At 45.6% G+C, this 23,712-nt stretch overlaps 1 protein-coding gene across 1 annotated transcript in view; it reads right to left on the reverse strand.

Moving 5' to 3' along the window:
- PAXIP1 (PAX interacting protein 1) overlaps positions 1 to 23,712 on the reverse strand; it is a 110,734-nt gene that overhangs the window by 60,224 nt on the left and 26,798 nt on the right. The window contains exons 6-9 of the mRNA XM_030550082.1: positions 15,063 to 15,698; positions 9,528 to 10,263; positions 8,753 to 8,847; positions 659 to 754 (exon numbers count right to left, since the gene is read on the reverse strand). Coding sequence (XP_030405942.1) covers positions 659 to 754; positions 8,753 to 8,847; positions 9,528 to 10,263; positions 15,063 to 15,698 — 1,563 coding nt within the window. The remainder of the gene's footprint in view (positions 1 to 658; positions 755 to 8,752; positions 8,848 to 9,527; positions 10,264 to 15,062; positions 15,699 to 23,712) is intronic.

The following is a 23,712-nucleotide window of genomic DNA, read 5'->3' on the forward strand; positions in this document are numbered from 1 at the left end:
GGATTTTATGTACAAATACAGTCTAGTTGGTAGGGTTTTTTTTGTTTTTTGTTTTTTTTTACAGTAATGGAGTTCCAGACATGAATATAAGTTTTATACAGTATGGTTCCACTTTATCACTTATTTTCAGTTGTATGTACAAATCATATATCTGCTGAAATATTGAACATTGTAATCTTACTTATAAAAACAACTTCCACTTAAAGAAAATGGTGAATTAATGGGATCAGATCACAAGTTGTCAGAAAGACAAGCACACAGCAGGTTAAAAAAGAAATAATGAAATAATGTCAATATTTAATGTAAAACTACTCTAAAAATCAACTTTCTAGTCTTAAATTGCAGGGTCTAATAATTTTTCCAATTCTTTGTATTTCTACGTCACGCTGTGAATCTAATAACTGTGACAGTTTCACATATGCTGTCAACTTCTTTCCCCATTGGAGCTAGGAAGTTATTAATATAGTGACAAATCTTGCAGTCTTTACTAAGATAAAATTCCCATAAATAGCAATGGAAGTTTTATGTTAGTGAAAACTGAAGAACTTGACCCATAGTGTGTTATTCATTCTTTATAATAAAACCTGCAAACACTGACATACTTCAGTGATACTTCAGTACATGAGCATGTGCCAACTTATGTTATTATTTTGCTTACCTGAGCATACATATTACTGACTTGGCTTTCACAGAGAAGATGCGTACATCTGCTTGTAAGCGTGGGGTCCACAGTGCCGCCATGTGCTTGAATGATCTGGTAAACCATTAAAACCAAATTTTTAATTAAAATGTTTGTTAACCTAACCAGTCCACAGTTCCAAATGGAGTCTTCTGCTTAACAGACTTAATGTCAGTGGAGTGTTTTTACATCTTAAGTGCTGGCCTCAGTAAAAACAAAACAAAACAATGGCATACTTGCAAGAAGCAAATAAGTTCTGTAAACAAAGCCATGTTCTTTCATATATCAATATGACAAGTGTTCTCTTGCTTATTCATCTTTAAAAATGCATTCATTCATAATGATTTAAAAATGCATTACTTGGGAACAGCTTCTCTTTGTATGACTTTAAAAAAAGGCAGTGTTACCTGTTCCGTAACTGCTGTTCTTCAAGATGTGTTGCTCATGTCCATTCCATATTATGTGTGTGCGCGTGCCACATGCACTGGTGCTGGAAGTTTTTCCCTCAATGGTATCTGTATGGGACTGGCCCTGGCACCCTCAGGAGTGGCGCGCACATGCCGTGCCAGCTCCCCCCACCCTCAATTCCTTCTTGCCGGAAACTCCAACAGTGGGGAAGGAGGGTGGGTCATGGAATGGATACGAACAACACATCTCAAAGAACATCGCTTACAGAACAGGTAACTCTCTTTTCTTTTTTGAGTGCTTGCTCATGTCCGTTCCATATTAGGTGACTCCCAGGCAGTACCAAAGAGAGGCAGGTAGGCGTTGTGACGAAGTGGGAATGTTCTTGATGTGTTATTTGAATGCTGAGCAGGGAGTATTAACCTGGGAAAGTTGCAGGGGAGTTTTTCTGGGACTGCCTGCATTGGGGAAGGGAGCATACCTAAGCATGTAACATAAGAACCCAGAAGAGGGATTGGAGGCCAGGTAAAACCTCTGCCCGGGAAACTGGACAAAGGACACAAAGGCTGGGGATGGAACTGGGAAAAGGCCAGAAAGGAGACGGCTAAAGGAAGTTTCAGTTTTGGAGCTGGCTGGGAAATAAAGGGGGGGCACCCAGACCAACAGGGCTGTGGCCTCCCCAGGGATGCCAGAGGGACCTAACTAAAGGAGGTCCTGTTGTCTGTATCGGCAAGACCTGTTTTGGACTGTGTTCCTGTTGTCTAAATAAACCTTCTGTTTTACTGGCTGGCTAAAAGTCATGGTGAATCGCAGGAAGTTGGGGGTGCAGAGCTCCCACACTCCCCTACACTACGTGACAGGCGTTCATTGACGTGTAGATTGCAGCACAGCTTTGCCGAACCCAGAGTCATCTCTGGCCTGCTGAGTGACGGCACAATGCACCGTGAATGTGTGAACCGAAGACCACGTTGTGGCTCTGCAAATATCCTGGATGGGAATGTGCGCCAGAAAGGCCAGCAAAGGATGCCTGGTCTCTGGTCAAATGGGCCCTCAAGATCGGTGGTGGTGGGACCTGTGCCAGCTCGTAACACAGTGGTGGGCTACTGGCAACCCACGGGCCACACCATTCCTGGCCAATGGGAGCTGCAGGAAGAGGCGCAGGCTGACCGTCATTTCCTGCAGCTCCCATTGGCCAGGAACAGCGAACCGCAGCCACTGGGAGCTGCAGGTAGCCGTGCCTGTGGACGATCAATGTAAATAAACTGTCTCACAGCCCGCCAGTGGATTACCATGACAGGCCACAGGTTGCCCACCACTGTCATAACAGGTCCGGATGCAGGAGATGATCCAGTTGGAAATCCTCCGCGAGGACACCGAAAGCACCTTCATCCTGTCTGCTGTTGCAATGAAGAGCTGGGTCAACCTGCGGAAGGGCTTGGTACGCTCCAGGCACAACACCAAGGCACATCTGACGTCTAGGGCATGCAGCCTCCTTTCCACACTACTGGTGCGTGGCTTGGGACAAAACACCAGGAGGAAGATCTCCTGGTTGACATGGAAGGAAGACCCCACTTTTGGCAGAAAGGCCAAATGGGGTCACAGTTGAACTTTGTCCTTGTAGAACATCATATATGGAGGCTCCAATGTCAGGGCTTTAATCTCCGACACTTGTCTACTGATGTTATCACAAGGAAAGCGACCTTCCATGACATGTGGGAAAGGGGGCAGGAGCCCATAGGCTCAAAGAGCAGACTCGTGAGCCTAGAAAGAACCAAGTTAACGTCCCACTGTGGCACAGGAGCCAAGATCGGCAGGAAGAGCCTCTCAAAGCCTCTCAGGAATATGATCGACATGTCATGCAAGAACACCATCTGACCTTGGATCGGTGGGTGGAAAGTAGAGATAGCCACAAGGTGCACCGTGATGGAAGAGAGGGCCAATACCTGGTTCTTAAAATGAAGCAGGTAATCTAAGATAGATTGTAAGGAGGATCACGACAAAGAGATGTTTTGCTCAGATGCCCAATGGGAGAACCTCGTCCACTTGGCCAGGTAGGATGCTCTGGTGGAAGGCTTCCTGCTTTCCAGGAGGACTTGCTGGACCTCATCAGAGCAGACCCGTTCCTCTGGGTTCAACCACGCAGCACCCATGCCGTGAGGTGGAGGGAGGCGAGACTGGGGTGGAGGAGGTGCCTGTGATCTTGCTAAATCAGATCCAGTCATTCAGGAAGGATCCAGAGAGTGGTCGCCGCTGGGTTTATCAGCGTGCTGAACCAATGTTGGCACCGCCACACGAGGTGATCACGAGGATTTGGGCCTTGTCTCTCTTGATCTTTGACAGGCCTCTGCTGATGAGTGCGATCATTGGGAATGTGTATATCAGACCCCCTGACCATGACAGGAGGAAGGTGTCGGAGAGAGAGTCCTTGCCCAGACCCTGGAGGGAATAGAATTGATAACATTTTCTGTTCTGTCTTGTGGTGAACAGTTCACTTGGGAAATTCCCCACCTCTGGAAGAGCATTTGGGCTACCTCTGGATGCAGCAACTATTTGTGGTGAGAGAAAAAAGACCTGCTGAGGCAATCTGGTCATGCCGGGGAGGTGACAGGTCTCCAGGTGCATCACGTACTTGATGCAGAAATCCCACAACTGGAGAAGCCTCTTGACAGAGAGCTGACAAGAGTGCTTCCCCTTGTCTGTTGATGTAAAACATCGAGGCTGTACTGTGCGACACTACTCTCACCACCTTTCCTGACAGATGTGGTAGGAAGACCCCACAGGCCAAATGTACCACTCTGAGCTCCATGATGTTTATGTGCAATGTCATCTCCTCCAGAGACCATGTCCCTTGGGTCTGTAGCTCGCCTAGATGAGCTCCCCAGCTGATGTCTGAAATGTCTGATATCAGTTCAACTGAGTGGCGTGGGCTGTCGAACAGAATTCCTTCCAGGACAGCCTTGGGATCGGTCCACCATTGCAGGGAGGTAAGCATCACTGGGCTGTAATGACCATGCACAGGTGATCTTTGGGGCTGGATACACAGTTGCCAGCCACTGCTGCCAGGGTCACATTTTGAGCCTTACATGGCGGATGACATACATACATGCTGCCATGTGGCCCAGCAGATGCAGACATACCCAGGATGTGGTTAGAGGGAATGCAGAGACGCACTCAATGAGGTCCCCCATTGTCTGGAACCCCTCCTGTAACAGGAAAGCTCTGGTGCAGGTGGAGTCGAGCCCTACTCCGATGAACTCTATCCTTTGCATCGGAACTAACGTTGACTTCTTGTCATTCACCAACAGGCCCAGGGACTAGCATATGACCTGTAGCACCGCGATTTCCCTTTGGACTTGAGACCTGGAGTATATTTGAATACCTCGACGCCTGAGGTAAACCGCTACCACTGACATGCACACTGTAAACACTCTTGGTGCTGTCGCTGGGCCAAAAGGGAGAACCGCAAACAGGTAGTGGTCTGATCCCACTGTGAAGTACAGGACACTTCTGACTCTTGGATCGCTATATGAAAGCACGCATCCAAGTTGAGGGCAGCATACCAGTCTCCTGGATCCAGGGAGGGGATGATGGAGGCCAGGGAGACCATGTGGCACTTCAACTTCTTTCGGTATTCGTTGAGGTCTCACAGGTCCAGGATGGGTTTTAGACCGCCTTTGGGATTAGAAAGTACCGGGAATAGAACCCCTTGTTCCTGTACTCACAAGAAACTTCTTCCACTGCTACTTTCACCTCCTGTGTGAGGAGACTTTCATGAGAAGGGTCCCTGAAGAGGAAAAGGGAAGGGGAGTCGGAGGGGAGGTAGAAGAACTGGAGGGTATAGCCCTGGGTCACTGAGTTGAGGATCCAGCGGTCCGAAGTTATTGCTTTCCATGCAGAGAGGAAAAAAGAAAGGCAGTTGGAGAACCATATGGAGGATGGAGCCGGGGTACAGTCTGGTTGGTTGCCCTCAGGTGCACCCTCAAAACGCCCGCTAGCCACCCTGCCTGTTGCAGGAGGTGCCCAATTGGGTAGAGGGTGGAGGTTGGTGGCTCTGGCGACATTTGTAGCTTTTGCTCATCTCCTGCTTGGGTTGGCTCCCTTGACTCTGGGGCTATTACAGCTTGAACCGCCTACGGGCCAAACCAGGGATGTAGAGCTCTAGGGTTTTCAATGTAGTACAGGAGCCCTTCAACCTGTTTAATTTATTGTCTGTTTGCTCATCAAACAGCACTTGGCCATCAAAGAGAAAGTCCTGTATTGATGGCTGGGCCTCTGTCGACAAGCCCGAGAGAAGGAGCCAGGACACCCTCTGCAAGGAGATGGCTGAGGCCATGTTGCATGCCGCAGAGTCTGCCGTGTCCGAGGCTGCTTGCAGGGCTGCTTTGGGCTGCAGCCTTGCCCTCTTCGAGGATCACCCAGCACTCCTTCCTGTGTCCTCAGGAAGAGAATCCTCAAACTTGACCATGGCTTGCCACATATTGAAACCATAGCAGCCAAGGAGGGCTTGGTGGTTGGCCACCCTCAACTGGAGGATGAATAAACTTTGTGTCCGAACAAATCCAGCCTCTTTGGCCTTGTCTCTTCTGCTCATTAATGGTCACTACTACTAGGGAGCTTGAGGCTGAGTGGGTATATAAGGACTTATGACCCTTAGCTAGCACAAAGTACTTTCTTTCTGCCCTCTTGGAGATGGGGGGCAGAAATGAGGACATCTGCCACAGAGCGTTTGTGATCTTAGACAACTCTTCACGGTGGGGCAGAGCGTGGCCAGTGTTGTTGATCAGAGGACATTGAATAGCGAGTCCAATGGTTCCTCCAGCTCCTCTGCCTGGAGCCCCAAGTTAGAGGCAACTTTTTCAACAGTTCCTGATGAGCCTTAGCATCATCCTGAGGAACTGGGTGAGGGGCCCTCACAATCATCTCATCAGGCAAAGATGAGAAGGAAGCTGGTACCATGGGGTCTGTTACATCCATTGGTGGTCCAGCTGGCTGATCCCCGGGATCCAAGTGAGCCTGAGGGGTTCCCGCTTCAGAACGGCTGGCTCTGGGGGAGGGTGGGATACCGAGGGCCAATGGTTTGTCCAAGGCCCCTGCCACTGCCCTGAGCCCTTGTGAAGGCTGGGTAAAGCCCCGTGGGTTACATGGGTACCAGGCAGATGGCCACTGGCCCTGGGGCAGTTGGCAGTACCGCCAACATTGAGGGGACCACCAGTGCCAGGTTTTGGCACACTAGCAACAACTCCTGTCCAGTGCCAGAGCTACAGGCAAAGTGGTTGCTCTCAGGCTGCGAGTAGATCGGTGATCCTGGTCGCTAAAGTGCCAATCACTGTGCTTGGAAGGGGAACTCTCCACTCAGAATGAGACTCTTCTGCAGGTCCTTGGAGACCGACAGTGTTTGGCGGATCAGCGATGGCATTCCAGCGATCTACATCTCATGCTGCTCAACTAGTACCAGGATCTGGAGTGGGAATGGGAGCTGCAGTGGGTCAGTCTCTGGGAACACCTTCCTCCCAACCTAGGGGATCTGTGTTGCAATGACACATACCGGTGAGCCAACAACTGGTGACTCTGCTCCTGAGACCAACTGTCTTGGCCCCGCGACTGTTGACAAGCCATGGGTGAAGCAATGGGCTGGGTCTTCGTCCTGTGGATGCTGGGAAGGGCTGACTTCTACAGGCCTGTGCCAGGTCACCGGCGAGGTGCGCCTCGAGTCCTGCAGGTGGTGCTGAGCCTGGACACTGGTGTGCGCTTCACCCAGCCTGCCTCTCTGCCTTCAATGCCTGGTGGCTCCGTGTGGGCAAGCGCTGGGGAGACATCCCCCACAATGGGGAGCAGTGCCGCTGAGACAGTGACTTGTAGGAAGGACCCAAGGTGGATTTACTCTCAGACCGGGGTACTGCCGTAGCCGGTGTGGACAGCACCAGCAGCACCAGGATATCCTGCGCTGCCTGCACGGCCTTGAGCATCGACAGGACCTCTAACTGACGAAGGCCCTCATCACTGTCCAGCGTGGCAGGCCTGGGTTGGATGAGCTGGACTGCGCGACCTGAGCTGGGGCTTGACTCCTGGTAGAAGGTATTGAGCTGTCCTCCTCGGGCCTTGGTTCCTCTCCTACCCTCATTCCCCTTGCAAGATGTAGGGGATCTTCCTCTCCCGGTCTTTTTTTGCCTTTTGGCAGGTTCTAGGGAGGGGGATCGGCACTGGTCCATCAGCGGCGCCAGTGGGGCTCTCCACACCGATGCTGTGGTGCTCGGGGCAGAGTCGGACCTCGACTGCTCCAGTGCCGGAATTAGAGCTGATTCCATTAGGGGCGCTTTGAGATGGATGTCTCTCTCCTTCTTAGTCTGGGGTTTGAAGGACTTGCAGATACGGCTCCTGTCGCTGATATGCGACTCGCTGAGACACCTTAAACAACTATTATGTGGATCGCTGATGGGCATCCATTTCTCGCAGCAAACACAGGGCTTAAAGCCTGGGGACCGAACCTAGACTAAGTCCCATTTGGGACCAACCAAGTAAATCACTCTAACACTAACACAGTAAGGGAAACTGAACTATGTACAACTATTTTACAAGAAAAGTTTGAAACACTGAACAAAGTGAAAAAAGCTAGCTGAAGCAGCAGATGTTACAGAACTGTCACTGGTGGCAAGAAGGAACTGAGGGTGAGGGGAGCCGGTGGCATCCCTTATATCGCAGCATGTGTGCACCACTCCAGAGGGTGCGAGAGCCGGTCCCCTACAGAAACCATTGATGGAAAAACTTCTGGCCCCAGTGCATACGGCGAGCACACACAGCTAATATGGAATGGACATGAGCAAGCACTTGAAGAACTATTAATATTTGAACAAAGGGGAAGAAACAGACTTTAGTTTACACTTTTTCGCTGAACCATGAAAAATGCATTCTCATCTTTAGAAGTATTATAAAAACAAATATGTAATAACTATTAGTACTTTTTAGAAAATTGAGCAGGACTTTTTTATTTCTTTTTGTGCTTAGCTATAAAATTAGCTTACAAAATCATGCAATTCAGCCTGAATAGTAAACACAAAGTCTCTACAGAACATTCACTGTTAGAATTCTGCATAATAAAATATAGTTATGTGGATGACCCTGGTAACTTTGACTACAACCTGTCCAGCAGAGGCTTCGAGAAGATCCTCCTCTTCTCAATTAGAAAAGAACAAGGTTGGGGTTTTGCCAGTATTTATTCATCAGCAGAGGTGAAATTACATCCCTCTCCCATCTCATTCACCTCCATCAGATGTGTGCTTCACAGCTGACTTAGGCCCATTTAACTGCTGAAGTTATTATGTGTGCACATTTTTTTTTAAAATAGTGATGTAAAATGCAAAAAAAATATGATAATACAACATTAAGATTGCAAAGTTTAAAAACACAAAAGGCCAGGAAATGCTAAATCATGCTGCCGCCAAGAGCAGCATTAACTGAGCAATATTGCATATGTTGCATTTTCTATTCCTGTTTTGTCTGGTTAACTCTGTAGTTTAATATTACTCTTTATGTCATAAGATAGATAGCAAAACATCTGGAATGTGTAGCATAAAGTTTGTAGTGTTTCTAAAACCACAATACTTGCAATCTTTGCTTTCTAATTATTTTACTTTTCAATCATATTACATTTTGAAAAAGGTAGAACCTTACCCGTTTCCAAGTCGCTAACAGCTGTTTGTCAGACATCTGTTCTGGGTAATCAGCAATTGCAAAGACACAGCCCAACAGGAAATATTCTTCTGGAACTAGAATAGTTTGCACATGAAAGAATAGAAAACTGTAAACTAAAGCAGTTTGGAGGCTACCATTTCAGACCACATTTGTTATATTAAAATTTCCCACTATCAGCTATGGAATAAATGAAATTTGAATTTTTTTTCTTTCTGAAGTCCTGCTTCTCTACAATACAGCTCAAGAAGTGTTTTTCCCCCCAATGTGAAATGAAAACTAGGTCAACTAAGAATTATATGCTATTCATTTCATATAAACCACCACCAGTCTGATGGAAAAACTTTCCAGATGATACCAGGATGGGCAGGTGCTGAAACAGGAATCTGGATGTGAATGGTAATAGAATATCAATATCTCTCATGACCCATCTAGTTTCCCCAGCCTTTGGAATATTCTTCCCCAACCTCTCTCTCTTTTAAAATTTCCCTCCCTGCCTCTCAAAAATAAAGTTGTGTTTTGCTTTTATATTTACAGTACACATGGACTAACAGAATATATACATTTAGATGGTAGTGGCGAAAAACACAAACCAGAAAATAGAAAGATCTCAATGCTTTCACCTTCCATCGAGTACTGGATAGTCCTAGTTATTATGTGTGTATAGTATATTTTTGATCAAGAACAAATTTTAACCCAACAAACATTTCATATGATTGGCCATCACTTTCAGGATTATAAATCAATCATTACTAACTCTCTATGGCTGGATCATGTCCAAACAGCTGCTGTTGCTGCAGCTGTGGCTGCTGTTGCTGCTGGTGATGTTGTAGTTGCTGGGCTGGCACCTGATGTTGTAGTGCCTGAGATGTTTGAGTCAAATGTTGCGGCGCTTGAGTTTGCATTTGCTGCTGTTGATGTTGCTGATGTAATCGCTGTAAATGCTGCTGCTGCAACTGCTGTTGCTGAATTTGCTGCTGTTGCTGCTGTAGTTGTTGCTGCTGAAGGTTCTGCTGCTGTATTTGCTGTAATTGTTGCTGCTGCAACTGTTGTTGTTGTAACTGATGCAACTGCTGTTGCAAGGCATGCTGCTGTTGGAATTGCAGCTGTTGCTGAGGACGGTGGAGTTGTTGTTGAGGATGTAGCTGTTGCTGTGGAAACTGTAGCTGCTGTGCAAACTGGTGTTGCTGATGAACTTGCTGTTGCTGTTGTGAAAACTGATGAGACTGTTGCTGTGGGAAAGGTTGTTGAGGAATCTGTGGTTGCTGCTGCTGCTGTTGCTGCAACTGCATAAGTTGTTGAGGTTGAAGGTGTAAAAGAGGGTGGTGCTGCTGCTGCTGCTGCTGCTGTGTTTGATGCTGCTGTTGTTGTAATAAATGTGTCTCTGGAGTTAATTTGACTTGGCTAAACAACACAGCATTTGTATGTCCCTGCTGGCTATGATTTACTTGTTGTTCTAAACTTTTTGTAGGTGCTGAAAGGGATTGCAAGATCTAGAAAACAAAGTTTAATATTGTGACCTTTAAGATATAAAAATATAAATAACAAATTTGAAAAATATTTCGCTTTTAAAAAAATGAATGAATATATGTCTATGTTTTACATACCTTTCAAAGTAAACAAAATCCTTCATTTATATGTTATTACATCATCACTACAATAGCATTCAAAAATGGAAAGAACATATTTAAAGGAATAATTGCACTATAAATGGTATAGCTAAACTCCAAAGAAAACATGAAAGTGGAAATAACTCCAAAAATCTGTGCAGAAAGTCCCAACTGTCTAGGCTGTTTAGGAAGGAGAATTCAGCACAGGTCACCTTCTTCCCTCCAAAAATCTACATGTCATATGGCAAGATTTTTTGTGTGCATCCCAAAATGGATCATGCAGTAATAGCACAAACACTAGTAGTCGCATTGCAATCAAAGGAAGTTGTGATGTCATGAAACTACCTGATATATCCTTTACAAAAAAGTCTAAATGTTGCTAAAATATGAGGTTTTGGGTTTTTTTTTTTAAATTTAGTCTTTCTATGTTAATGTCAACAGTCAAACTTCTGGGGCTTCATTTTCATTTTTTACTTTGCAGTTCACAATTAAGGAAGATTGTTTCACAAAAGCTCAGATACCGTATATATTTTTGTTTAAAAAAAGGTACTAGATAACAGAAAAACTATGCAAACTGTCAATAATACCAAAATGTGTACTAAAACAGCAGATATTTTTCTAACATTAATAATCAACTTCAAAAAGCCACAGAAAGATACTATAGTCTCCATGAACTACTAATCTACCAATTTCATTAAAGTCTTTCAAAACATGAAGAGGAGAGGAATCTAAAAGTTATTCTAAAACAATCAAAATTGGTTTATTGAACTACTTCACTACATAAAATCTGAATTTACTGATTAAAAAAAGAGTTCTTTAGCATCTGAAAAAATCTGATATTGTGTCCAAAAAAAACCAATAAGGAAGGTCAAAAAGCCCACTTTCATTTTTGTTTAATACATTTTCACTTTTGGAGTTTCAGTGATTTCAGTCTTCCCATAGAATAGTACACAGAAATTCCTTCTGTGATGACACCAGCCATCTTAGTCAATGCAGGATAGTTTATGAGGGCCAGCAACCATCACAGCACCCATGAGCCAAAAGCAAACATCCCTTGTTAAACGAGATGCCACACTACTCAGGGCTGGTACTTTATTTGGTGTCAGGACTGATCAGCAGGCTGTGCAGACCTGTCCAAAAGAGACGGTTATGTGGGCCCATCATTTGTAGATTCTGAACATATCAACTGATAATGACTTAAATTAATGAATTTTATCCTCCCAAGTTCCCGGTTATGTACAAAACCACAATTACCCCATTTTACAGATGGGAAACTGAAACATAGAGGAATTAAGTAATTGTTTCACGGATGCATGGGATGCTTGTGCCTGAATCTAAATCTCTTGAGCCCCAGTTTGGTGTCTTAAGCACAGAACCATCCCTCCTTCTAGAGGCAAATCGTTTTCAGATGTCCTCCTGCACAAAGCCTTTACTACACTAAATTTTACTATAAACACTTTTAAAACAATCTCTGAGATTGTACAGAATGCAGGGGGAAGAGCGAACAGAAGAATTCTAGTGGAAGGGAAATTAAAAGCACAGCCAGCATTAGATTTTCCCTTTCAAATCAAAGAGAAAATCACAGAAAATCTATCTTACACGAGATCCCCATTAATATCAATGGTAGTCTTTGTATAAGGGCTGCATAACTGGGCACAGTTGTGAAATACCTATCAGCAACATCAGCTAAAATTTGACAGACAGACAAATACACGTCCACCCCGATATAATGCGACCCGATATAACATGAATTCGGATATAACATGGTAAAGAGGTGCTCCAGAGGGGTGGGGCTGTGCACTCCAGTGGATCAAAGCAAGTTCAATATAATGCGGTTTCACTTATAACGTGCTAAGATTTTTTGGCTCCCGCAGACGGCGTTCTATCGAGGTAGAGGTGTAGCTTAAAACGAAAGCTTAAGTGAAATTTGCATTAGTTATATTTTGGTTGTTCTACTGCTACAAAAGGAGGGAAAAATATTTTAAAAGTTGCATAGTGTCTTCAAAGGCCAAATGATTAAAAAAACTTGCTTGCACATGTATTGTTGTGTATGCATGTGCAATTGAAAGCCAGGTATTGGCACAGGCAGGAAGCCAAGGAGACACCTAGTAATCTACACACCCATGTTTCTATTTACTCAAGCAATCAATAGTTAAGCGTGCACAAAAACTTGCCCTAAGGTCTAATTTACATTTGCAAATAAAAACAATTGAGAATTTAGCATGGTCATTCCATTTTGCATAGGCAATGCTATGTGGTATGCACTGCTCTGCCCACCAATGGAAAGGCTGTCAGTCATCCTAGGCCCCTTCTGATCCCATCTTAAAAGGAAAAGATGAGGTAGGACAGTGTCCTCAACCAGGGGTACCTGTACCCCTGGGGGGACACGGAGGTCTTCCAGGGGGTACATCAACTCATCTAGATCAGGTTTCAGAGTAGCAGTCGTGTTAGTCTGTATCCACAAAAAGAACAGGAGTACTTGTGGCACCTTAGAGACTAACAAATTTATTTCAGCATAAGTTTGCGTGGGCTACAGCTCAATTCTTCATTCTATGCATCCGAAGAAGTGAGCTGTAGCCCACGAAAGCTTATGCTGAAATAAATTTGTTAGTCTCTAAGGTGCCACAAGTACTCCTCATCTAGATCAGTGTTTCTCAACCTCGGGGGGTTTCAACCCCCCTGAGGGTTGTAGGACAGGTTTAAATGGGTGGCAAGTGCAAGGCTGGCATTAGGGGGTGGCAAGCAGGGCAACTGCCTGTGGCCCCACACCCTAAGCTAAGTTACACGCTTCAGCCCAAGATGGCACAGCTTGGACTTCAGCCCCACGTAGCGGGGTTTGGGCTTCAGGGATACGGTAGTCTGGAAAGACTGAGAACCATTGAGGTAGGATTTATCAGACATAAAAAAAATTACATTTGTTACTCAGTCCCTTCCCATTTGTTTCTCTTATCCACCTATTATGTCATATCTTTTAAACTGTAAGCTCCTTGGGGCAGTGACTGTTACATGGTCTATGTTTGTACAACACTTCGCACCAATGGGTCCTGACCTCATGGAGGCCTCTAGAGGCCATAACATAAACATTAAATAATAATAAGCACACACAGAGAGGATTGCTTTGGAAGGATCTCAGTATGCAAGGAGATCTGTACACTGATTCCTAACTCATCCAAGCACAGAATCCAAAAGCTCTGCAGGACACACAGCAAACAAAGGTCATATTTCAAGATGTGGGGCAAAACTCTCAAAAGTGCCTAAGTGACCCAGGAGCCCTTGTCCCATTTGCAAAATTGACTTAGGCCCACGGGAGCTTTCAATGTGATTTAGGTTCCTGAGTGACTCAGTCATTTCTGAATATGGGATGTGTGCTCATGTGTCATTTGGGGTATGTCTACACTGCAAAGCAAGCCCAGGGTTCAAACTCAGGCTCAAGCCTAAGCACACATCTGTCTACAAATAAATTGTGCTAACCCAAAGGTGAGACCTAGGGTCCCAGGACCCCACCGGGGTGGAGGGTTCAAGCCCCATCACTTTGTAGTTTAGATGCAGCTCCACTGGACTTGTACTCCCGAAGACTGCCAAAAGTATCCCACAATCCCATAGGCTGACTTTCTTTGTGCTCTGGATAGTCAAGATGGGTGGACAGTCAAGTTTTCCCACACTGCACCATGAGCAAAAGGCTAGAGCAGCCACATTTTGGGAGGGAACTAGGAAGTCTGAGATACAGATGATTGGACTCAGTCCTGTATAATGAACTATAGCCTCTGGAGCCCTAGTTTTGGAATCAAGATTACAAATTAGCATAGACGCTCAGGCCCTAGGTTAACAAACCCAGGTCTGCTTACTTGAGTTCTACTAACCCTGGGCTTACACCGAAGTGCAGACATACCCTTAGGCACTTTTGGAAGTTTTACCCATGGTCTAGCTGTTGCACATTCAAGTACAATTATCTGAATAAAATGCACTGTCTAGAAAAGTCAAATAACTTCACCAGCACCCTGCCTTTCCCTACGCCAATTCTTTCAACATGCATTCACTGAAATCTAGTAGTGTCTTTATTTCAATGCGTGATCACTTATTTCATATTCTTTCTAGAAGAAATAAATTAACCATAACTATTTTACACGAAAACTATGTGGCTTGCACTGGAGATGGAATGCATAAGTTAGGACCTTGGCTATACTGCATAGCAATTTAATGTTACTCAGTAGTACCAAACACTGCAAATGCACAATAGATATCAAATTGCAGCTGTTTGAGAGAATCATCGACTTCAAAATTTTCTGAGTATAGAACAGGGCAATTTATTGCACTGAATAAAAGTACTGAAGGACACAAAGTTTGGTTTAATGAACAGGGCAACTAGCTTGAAGACTGTGAATCACTTTGTGCTCCTGCCAACAATGAAAGTGCCTAATATGAATCTTGATATCAAATGCTGGAATTAAGTCTTGATTTTTGTAATATCACTATATTCCACCAGTTCACAATTTTTTTTCTTTTGTGAAGCTAAAATACTAATGAATAGGTTGACTACTGGGGCAAAATTTAATCTAGCTGTGTCTAATCTCTATATAGTCTGGGAGTATTTACCCCCTTTCTCATATTTTGAGGATTTCAGAAGGAAACAAACTTCTTTAAAATGTTAGCCCAATACTGTAAATTAAAAATCCAACACTTACATGTGCTACATTTGATGGTCTATTAATCTGCTGAATATCAGCACTATTAGTAATGTTTCTTAATGTCCGTACTGCTGGACTCCACGTAGTCATCATTTCTGGCCGTTCAGAGCCTTGGGTACCTTGAACGGAAGCCATTATATTACCTCTGATTTCTGGAGGCAAAATATTGCCTGGTACTGGTGGGACATTGGCACACAAATTAATTAACCCAGAGTCCTTGCCTTGAGGCAACCTGCGCTTTGCTGCAGCTGTCTGTGGGACTTCAGCTGGTGTCCAGTTCAAATTCCTTTCTTGCTTTTCAGGAGAGGAATCTGAGGAATCATCAAACATCAATTCCCCTTTTGTTTTATCAGCACTAATAGGTTTTGGTGAAAAAGCCTGGTCACCCAAAGGTGATCCTTCTCGAGATGATGCTGGGCTTGATAATTTTTCATCAGTACTAGCTTCATTTTGAGAATCTTGTTCTTCATTTTCTGCGTCGTCTTCTTCCTCCTCCTCTCCCTCCTCATATATAATTAGACGGGGATGATAGGATATCTCTTCTTTTTTAGCTTTATCAGATATAGAATCTAGTACCCAATCAGGTGTCACAATTTTAATGCTCTCTCGTTTACAAGCGCATTCATATTTTTCCTGTGGATGAGACATAAGAAAAGACTATAAATAAAATGTATTACATATCCCCTCCCACACATAATTAGACAAGATTTAATTATTTCTAGTGGTATGAATAAAGATTAGCTCTGAATATGATTTCATATACACTTAGCTGACACCATCACTATCAACTTTTATCTTGGTGTCATAGTGCACATGACTACACTGGAATCCGTAAAACAGCAACAACTGAACATTTACAAATTTTACACATTAACAAAACCCAAACTAAGAACCAAGAAAGTAATCAGACAGATTAACTCAAGTAAGGCAACTGCTTTCAAGCAACCAACTTTTATGCTTTCAGATGCAGCCTACTACAACTCCTATAATTATCCATTCACTTATGGATGCAATATAACAACTAAAATGTTATTAGTTTGTTATGCCACTAGCTTTAAAAATATATTGTCAATAACTGTGACAGTGACGTTTTTAAATCAAAGATCATTCTTGCTGAGAAGTGGTGCTAAATTACTCAGGATGAGAACCAAAGGATCCAAACTATTCAGAAGATATACCCATCTGTTGGATGGTAACATCCAGTAACCTCTCTTACCATAGTGAGGCCTATGTTACACTAAAATATTAGATTGACCAAGCTATGTCACTGAGGGGTGTGAAAAATCCACACTGAGTGGCACAGTTAAGTCGATCTAACCCCAGTGGAGAGAGAGCTAGGTCAACATAGGTGGACTACCTATGCCGATGGGTATGTGGCACAGGTGGTCCATCTTCCGTTGACCTATGCCCTAAATAGCCTTCTCAAGGATTAAACTCACAAACCACTGAGCTATCCCTCCCCCCTCACTAGTCTGGATTGCACCCCAGAAAGTGATAGGGAGAAATGATATTCCCCTTCCAATGATTTCACATATGAAAAGCATTGTAAGAGAGCTAAGTATTATAATCACTATTACTAAAGTAAAGAGCCAAAAACATCTTAGAAAATGGACTTGTTTGATTTGTGTTTAAATAGAAACCTGCTCCTACTGGAATTTCATTTTTGACTTCCATTAGTTCCTGTTAGTTTATTTGTATTTCTAAATTGTCTTGCAAACCCAGGTACTATAGTAGAACCTGAAAGTTACAAACACCTCGAGAATGGAGGTTGTTCCTGGCTGGGGGGGGGGGGGGGGACAGATTCCCCACTTGCCACCTGTGCACTGTCCTCCTCTTCGTCCTCCAATGACTCTTCTTCCTTGCTCCGTGCAATTCCCCTCTTGCAGGTGTCCATGGACAGTGGTGGGGTACTGGTGGCATCCAGGGCCGGTGCAAGGAAGTTTCACGCCCTAGGCAAAACTTCCACCTTGCGCCTCCCCCCAAGCCCTGCAGCAGCCCCCCGCCCTGAAGTGTGCCGCCCACCCCCGTGGCAGCTCCCCACCCCCTGGCCTGAGGAGCCCTGCGGTACCTCCCCACCCCAGCTCACTTCTGCTCCGCATCCTCTCCAAGCAGGACTGCGCGGTGGAACCCTGGGCTGGCGGCTGCCGGCAGTGGCGTGCTGACCCAGGGGACCCCCCTGGGTTGCCAGCGGCGCGCCAGGGCAGCCCAGAGGATTCCGCGGGCCTGGGGTCTTCGGTGGCGGGGGGCCCCCGCTTTGGCGGTAATTCGGTGGCGGCGGGCCCTTCCGCTCCGGGACCCGCTGCCAAAGTGCCCCGGAGACCTGCTGCGGGGCCCCACCACCACCGAATTGCCGCCGAAGCGGGACCAGCTGCCGAAGTGCAGCCGGGTCTTCAGCGGTAATTCTGTGGCGGAGGGCCCCCGCCGCGGGTCTCCGGAGCACTTTGGCGACGGGTCCCAGAGCGGAAGGGCCCCCCGCCGCCGAATTACCGCTGAAGACTGGGCTGCATGTTGGCAGCGGGTCCCACTTCAGCGGTAATTCACCGGCAGGGGGTCCTTCCGCCCCAGAGCCCCCGCCAGTGAGGACCGGGAGCAGAATCTCCAGGGGCCCGGGCCCCATGAGAGTTTTCCGGGGCTCCCGGAGCGAGTGAAGGACCCCGCTCCAGGGGCCTCGAAAAACTCTCGTGGGGGCCCCTGCAGGACCTGGGGCAAATTGCCCCTCTTGCCCCTCTCTCTGGGCGGCCCTGCTGGCGTGCTGACCCAGAGGAAGCCCTGGGCGGCCGGCTGCAGCGGCCTGACCGGGAGGACCCCTGGGCTGCCAGCTGCTGCGGCGGCGCCCTGACCCAGAGGAAGCCCTGGGCTGCCGGCAACGGCGCCCTGACCAGGGGGACCCCTTGGGCTGCCGCGCTCTGACCCGGGGGAACCCCTGGGCTGCCGCGGCAGTGCCCTGACCCGGGGAACACCCTGGGCTGCCAGCTGCCGCCGGCAGCTCAGACTCCCTCTCTGTCCCAGCAGCAGCGGCTGCTCAACCATTTAAAAAAAAATTTGGGGGCGTTTTTTGGCGCCCCCAAATCTCGGCGCCCTAGGCAACCACCTAGTCCGCCTAAATGGTTGCACCGGCCCTGGTGGCATCACTCCCCATAATTGCATGGAGCTCACGGTAGAAGTGGAATGTATGGGGCTGTGACCCAGAGCGCCTGTTTGCCTCCCTGGCTTTTTGGTACGCTTGCCTGAGCTCCTCGATTTTTGTATGACACTGCTCTGCGTCCCTGGAGTAGCCTCTTTCCATCATGGCCCTGGAGAGTTTAGCATACGTATTTGCGTTCCTTTTTTTGGAATGTAGTTCTGCCATAACAGACTTGTCTCCCCAACATGCGATAAGATCCAGTACCTCCCATTCGGACCATGCTGGAGTTCGTCTGCGAATCCGGGACTGCGTGGTCTCTTGTGATGGTGGACTCTGCATGGTCACCTGTGATGGTGGACTGTGCTGATGGTCACCAAACAGGAAATGAAATTCAAAAGTTCCCGGGGCTTTTCCTGCCCATCTGGCTAGTGCATCGGAGTTGAGAGTGTTGTCCAGAGCGGTCACAAGGGAGCATTCTGGGATAACTTCCGGAGGCCAATAATGTTGAATTGCAACCACAATACCTTTAACCTGGGATTGCAACCACAATACCTTTAACCTCGATGTAAGCGCTACTCCACTTGCCAAGGTGGAGTACAGAAAACGATTTAAAGAGCCCTTTAAATCGAAAAAATTAGTTTGGTCACGTGGACGGAATCATTTTTTTTTTCAAATTAACCCAGCTAATTCCAAAACAACAATGTGACAATATCTGCAAGTGGCGCTGCTATGTGAAAACAAACTAGCAAGTATTTTAAGAACACAGTGAACCTATAAAATAACTAAGCCCACACTGTTAAGAGACCAAATGTGTAATAAAAAAGCCTTTGGACAAATCCATAAGGAGTCTCTAAACTACATCACACTTCCTACCATAGAATTAAGCAACAGCCATCCTATTGTTTGTGGCCAATAAAACTGTTCAAATCAGCAGGACAGTCACACTTGTGCAGGAAGTTGCCATATTCAGATTTAATGCTGCTATTAGTTAGTCTGCTTTATTCTCTGGGGTGTGTAGACTGTCACGATTATACTTATCAATCTTTCTAAAACAAAGATGCTGCAATGGACACACTTTGACCTGTTCCATGGGAGGCTTAAGCAACAGCAGGCTAATTAATGGAATTTAGGCACTCTTTTCCTTTGTGATCATTCTCACTTAAGACTCAAAGTACAAAAAACAAATTGGACACAGAGTACATGATTTTCATTCCAAACCTCATGGGATCTCACTGCGCAAATAACTCTCTCAGGTACAAATAACTCCAGGAGAAATGTAAGTCATTCAGATATTCAAGCACTTAATTTGTACCTCAACTAATAGTGGCCACAAAATTATAACCACAAAATGGATGCCACTTTTCGAAAAATCTAGCACCAAATATTCAATCCATGGTTCTGATTTTGCTGAATTAGTCCTGAGGACTAAGAGGACATAAGATCCTGGGTATTTGAAGGATCTCTAAAAGAAGTACATCGATGAAACTAAAGGAGAGAGACAGACACATTCCTCAAAATGAAATCTGGACAGTGAAATAGCTTTCCAAGGAAAGTGGTGGGTACATCCTATTGCTTAAAGCACTTAAATTACATTTTACAATATGCTAATAAGTGTACTATTATATTATCCTCAGCCTCTCAAATCTCCCCTTTCACCAGCAGAAGCCAGAACAGCTCTATCTGGGGGATAGGTCATTTTCAAGTGTACCAGATTTTGCTGGTCATTAGAACATAAGAACGTAAGACCAGCCATACTGGATCAGACCAAAAAGTCCATCCAGGGCTGGCTCTAGCAATTTCACCGCCCCAAGCACAGCGGCACACCGCGGGGGGCGCTCTGCTGCTCGCCAGTCCCGCGGCTCCGGTGGACCTCCCACAGGCGTGCCTGTGGATGCTCCACCAGAGCCGCGGGACCAGCGGACCCTCCGCAGGCACGCCTGCGGGAGGCCCACCGGAGCCCCCTGCCACCCTCCCAGCAACCTGCAGAGCGCCCCCGGCGGTGTGCTGCCCCAAGCACGTGCTTGGCACGCTGTGGCCTGGAGCCGGCCCTGGGTCTATCTAGCCCAATATCCTGTCTTCTGACAGTGGCTAATGCCAGGTGCTTCAGAGGGAATGAACAGAATAGGCAATCATCAAGTGATCCATCCACAGTCGTCCATTCCTAGCTTCTGGCAAACAGAGGCTAGGAACACCATCACTGCCCATTCAGGCTAATAGCCATAGTTCCACACCTCAGCAGAATTAGCCTGCCTAATGCACAGCATGTTTGCCAACTGGCACAGACACACATACCTTAGGCTACAGAAACGTGCACCAGGCTGGTAGTCACGACCACAAATTCAAAACTCACCTCTTCTACTCATTTATATTTCTCTCTCTTAGGCCTGTACTCCTACCTTAGTAGCCCTCCCCAACAACACTGATTTTACAAATAAGTTAACTGTGGATTTGTAGAAGGTCACTTCAGACAGAACTCAGAACAGGACGTAGGTTCTGAGGCCCAAGTCTCAGTCATACTGCCTTACAAACCCAATGTGACAAATCTGAGGATAACTCAAGAATTAGAGATCTGTGCTAGGGATCTGAAGGTCCAGAGGTCAAATCCTGTTTACAGTCCAAATGAAGAGTCCTTACGACGGCAAATGAGGGTATCTGATTTTTCCAGCTCTCTTTTTAAAAAACGATGTATTTAATTCACACAGTGAGAAAGCTTCCTTTAAAACTGAATGTATAGTTAAAAATCCATTATAATCTATAATGACACAACGCATAACAAAATACAGGCGCCTCGCATTTCAATAGTCTGTTACACATTTCTATTGCTTGTTTTGCACATTGGTAGATTGCCTGGTTGAGTTATAGTCCTGGTCATAAAAGTCATGGTCCTGGTCCATTCCCACCCAAATCTATAAGGGAGCCATTGTTAAAATATTAACTTAGCAGCTTCACCTCTTACATTGCTCATGTTGGGACTCAGGACCAGCAGGAGACATTCTGGGCGGGCCTAAAAGCTATAGCTCCTTTTCCTCCACCAGCAACAGCAGACTTTCACACCCACGCCAGCTTCCTGACATCAGATTTTTACAAACAGATCTATGGTCACGTTACAGATGAACAGCTTTATGTTCCAAATTGTGCACATGATTTGTCTACATAACGATGCATTGTTGTTTCTATTATCCCTGCCTCACCCAAACCACAAACCTGCTGCCTCTTGCCTTTAATTAATTAGTCTGTAGACATTTTGGGATAATACCTTGTATAGCTCCCAGCACATCCAGGGTCTCTGGGTGCTACTGTAACATAAATAGCGTCCCAACCTATCCCAGTCCCCCAAGTTATTCTACTCCTGAAGCAAATCTCAACCTCCCTGCCCACCATTCTTGTCTCCATCATGCTCTCTCTATTTCCATTCTGTTTCATAATACAAGAATAAGAGGATGTTCAATTAAATTGAATGTCATATATTTAAAACTGATAAGAGAACAATCTGTAGGCCTCACCCTCACAACATATCAGAGGCCAAGCGTTCAATATGATTCAAAAAAGGATTGTACAGATAATACCAGAAAGGGTATAAACTCTCATGCCCAGGACCTAAATTAACCTTAAGAAGGATTTGGAAGATACTGCTTGTATAAATCAGTTAATCCAGAACTGTCCACTATGGAGTTTCTTACCCCTTCCTCTGAAATACTTTGTTCTGGCCACTATCACAAAAAAAATGCTAGTCCAGATGCACTACTGGTCTGATCCAGTATGGCAATGCCTACAGTCCTATTTCCTTCATCAACTTCTCTCTCCATCCCTTTGGTCTCCTTCTCCCTGTCCCAACTTTCTACTTCTTCCTTGGTCTCTATTTCCCTCTTTCCCCACTAACTGCCACCTCATTTTAAAATTTCCCTCCCCCACCACGTAGAAACAGGAAGATCTCTACAAACCCAAAATAAAGGTAAATGTGGAACCCTCTAAATCAAACTCATATTATAGTTGTAAGCCTTATCCCCACAACCTCTACCTACCACCTTTTTCTTTGTCTCCCTTTTGTTGTGTTATCTTTACAGGGACCATAAAGGCATAGAAATGCCTTTTTTCTGTGTTTCTGTGGAGTGCCTGACAGAGTTTTGCGCATTATGTATAAAAGCACAATTCAATTAAAAAGTTTGGAGATTTTTACTCAGTACTTGTGCCCATCCCTGTAGGAAGTGCAAACACCACAGATTACGAGTGATCGATACATAGCACTCTCTCCTGTTGCTCTCAGCAGCATGTCAATTTTGGGTAGGAATTATACTTCCCTAAGTAAGCATAAGGAACTTGATTTTTCTTAAGTACAGAAACAAGAGAGATCTGGGAAGGTGAATAAGTGACTGTAGCCAAAAGCCCAGTCTATATTTAGATTTGGCTGGGAAAGAAGATCCACAGTTATTCTCCGTCTGTTCTTTTAAGTATTTAATTGAAAGTTCCTTAGCCATGGAAACCTATGGAGAAGGCTGTAAGGCCAGAACTTCACAGCATGCAGTAAACACAAAAAATAGAACAGTCTGACTAAGACTGACCAGGAGGTGCTGACCACACAGAGATCAATGGTATAGAGCCCTGTAAGACGTTTCCCAAAACCTACTGGAATAATTAATAGTCCCTGAGCCACCTACCCAGAACTGAGATTTCAATGGACCTGAACGATAATCTCTGTTTTTAGAAGTGATGGTCCCTGAAGGAGCAGATCCAAAGGGAAAACTCTAAATTTCAAAAGACAATGATCTGAGTCTTCAGACAACTCAGTCATCAAAGCTTTCAAATACCACACACCAATTATAAGCGAGACCAACTGGCTTGGATCTGAGAAGGCCTTCAGAAAAGGAGGTTAGTTACCTGTAACTGGAGGTTCTTTGAGATGTGTAGTCCCTATCTGTGTTCCACACATGGGGACGCATGTGCACCATGCGCCTGAGTCTGGAGACTTTTAGTAAGCAGTGTCCATTGATCCACACATATCCAGTTGCTCTACTCATGCTCTGAACCAAGGATTTAAGGTGGAGTGCAGACCAGTCGTCCCCAGTTCCTTCTCCTATTGCAAATCCAGTTATGATCCTCAGCAGAGGGATCAGAGGGCAGGTAGTGGAATACAGATAGGGACCATACATCCTGAAGAACCTTCAGTTACAAGTAAGTAGCCTCAATTTCTCCTTTGAGTCATCGGCCCTATGTGTATTCCACACCTCGGAGATTAGCAAGCAGTAGTCAAACAAGAGGTGGGTGCAAGGATGCAGAAGTGATGACTGACTGTGATACTGTTGTCCCTACAGCTGTATCTGTAGTAGAAGACTGGACCAAAACGTAATGTCATGTGAAGGTGTGTAAGGAACTCCAGGTTGCTGCCCTACATAGCTATGGTAGAGAGGTACATCCCACAGAGCTTGAGCTTGAGTTTGCAGATACTTGCTCCAATAAGCTTCAAGTTCAAAACAAACACATGCTATAGCACAGACAGGCATAACAGAACAGACAGAGGAATGGGGG

The sequence above is a fragment of the Gopherus evgoodei genome, chromosome 2 (assembly GCF_007399415.2).
Source record: "Gopherus evgoodei ecotype Sinaloan lineage chromosome 2, rGopEvg1_v1.p, whole genome shotgun sequence".
Lineage (NCBI taxonomy): Eukaryota > Metazoa > Chordata > Testudines > Testudinidae > Gopherus > Gopherus evgoodei.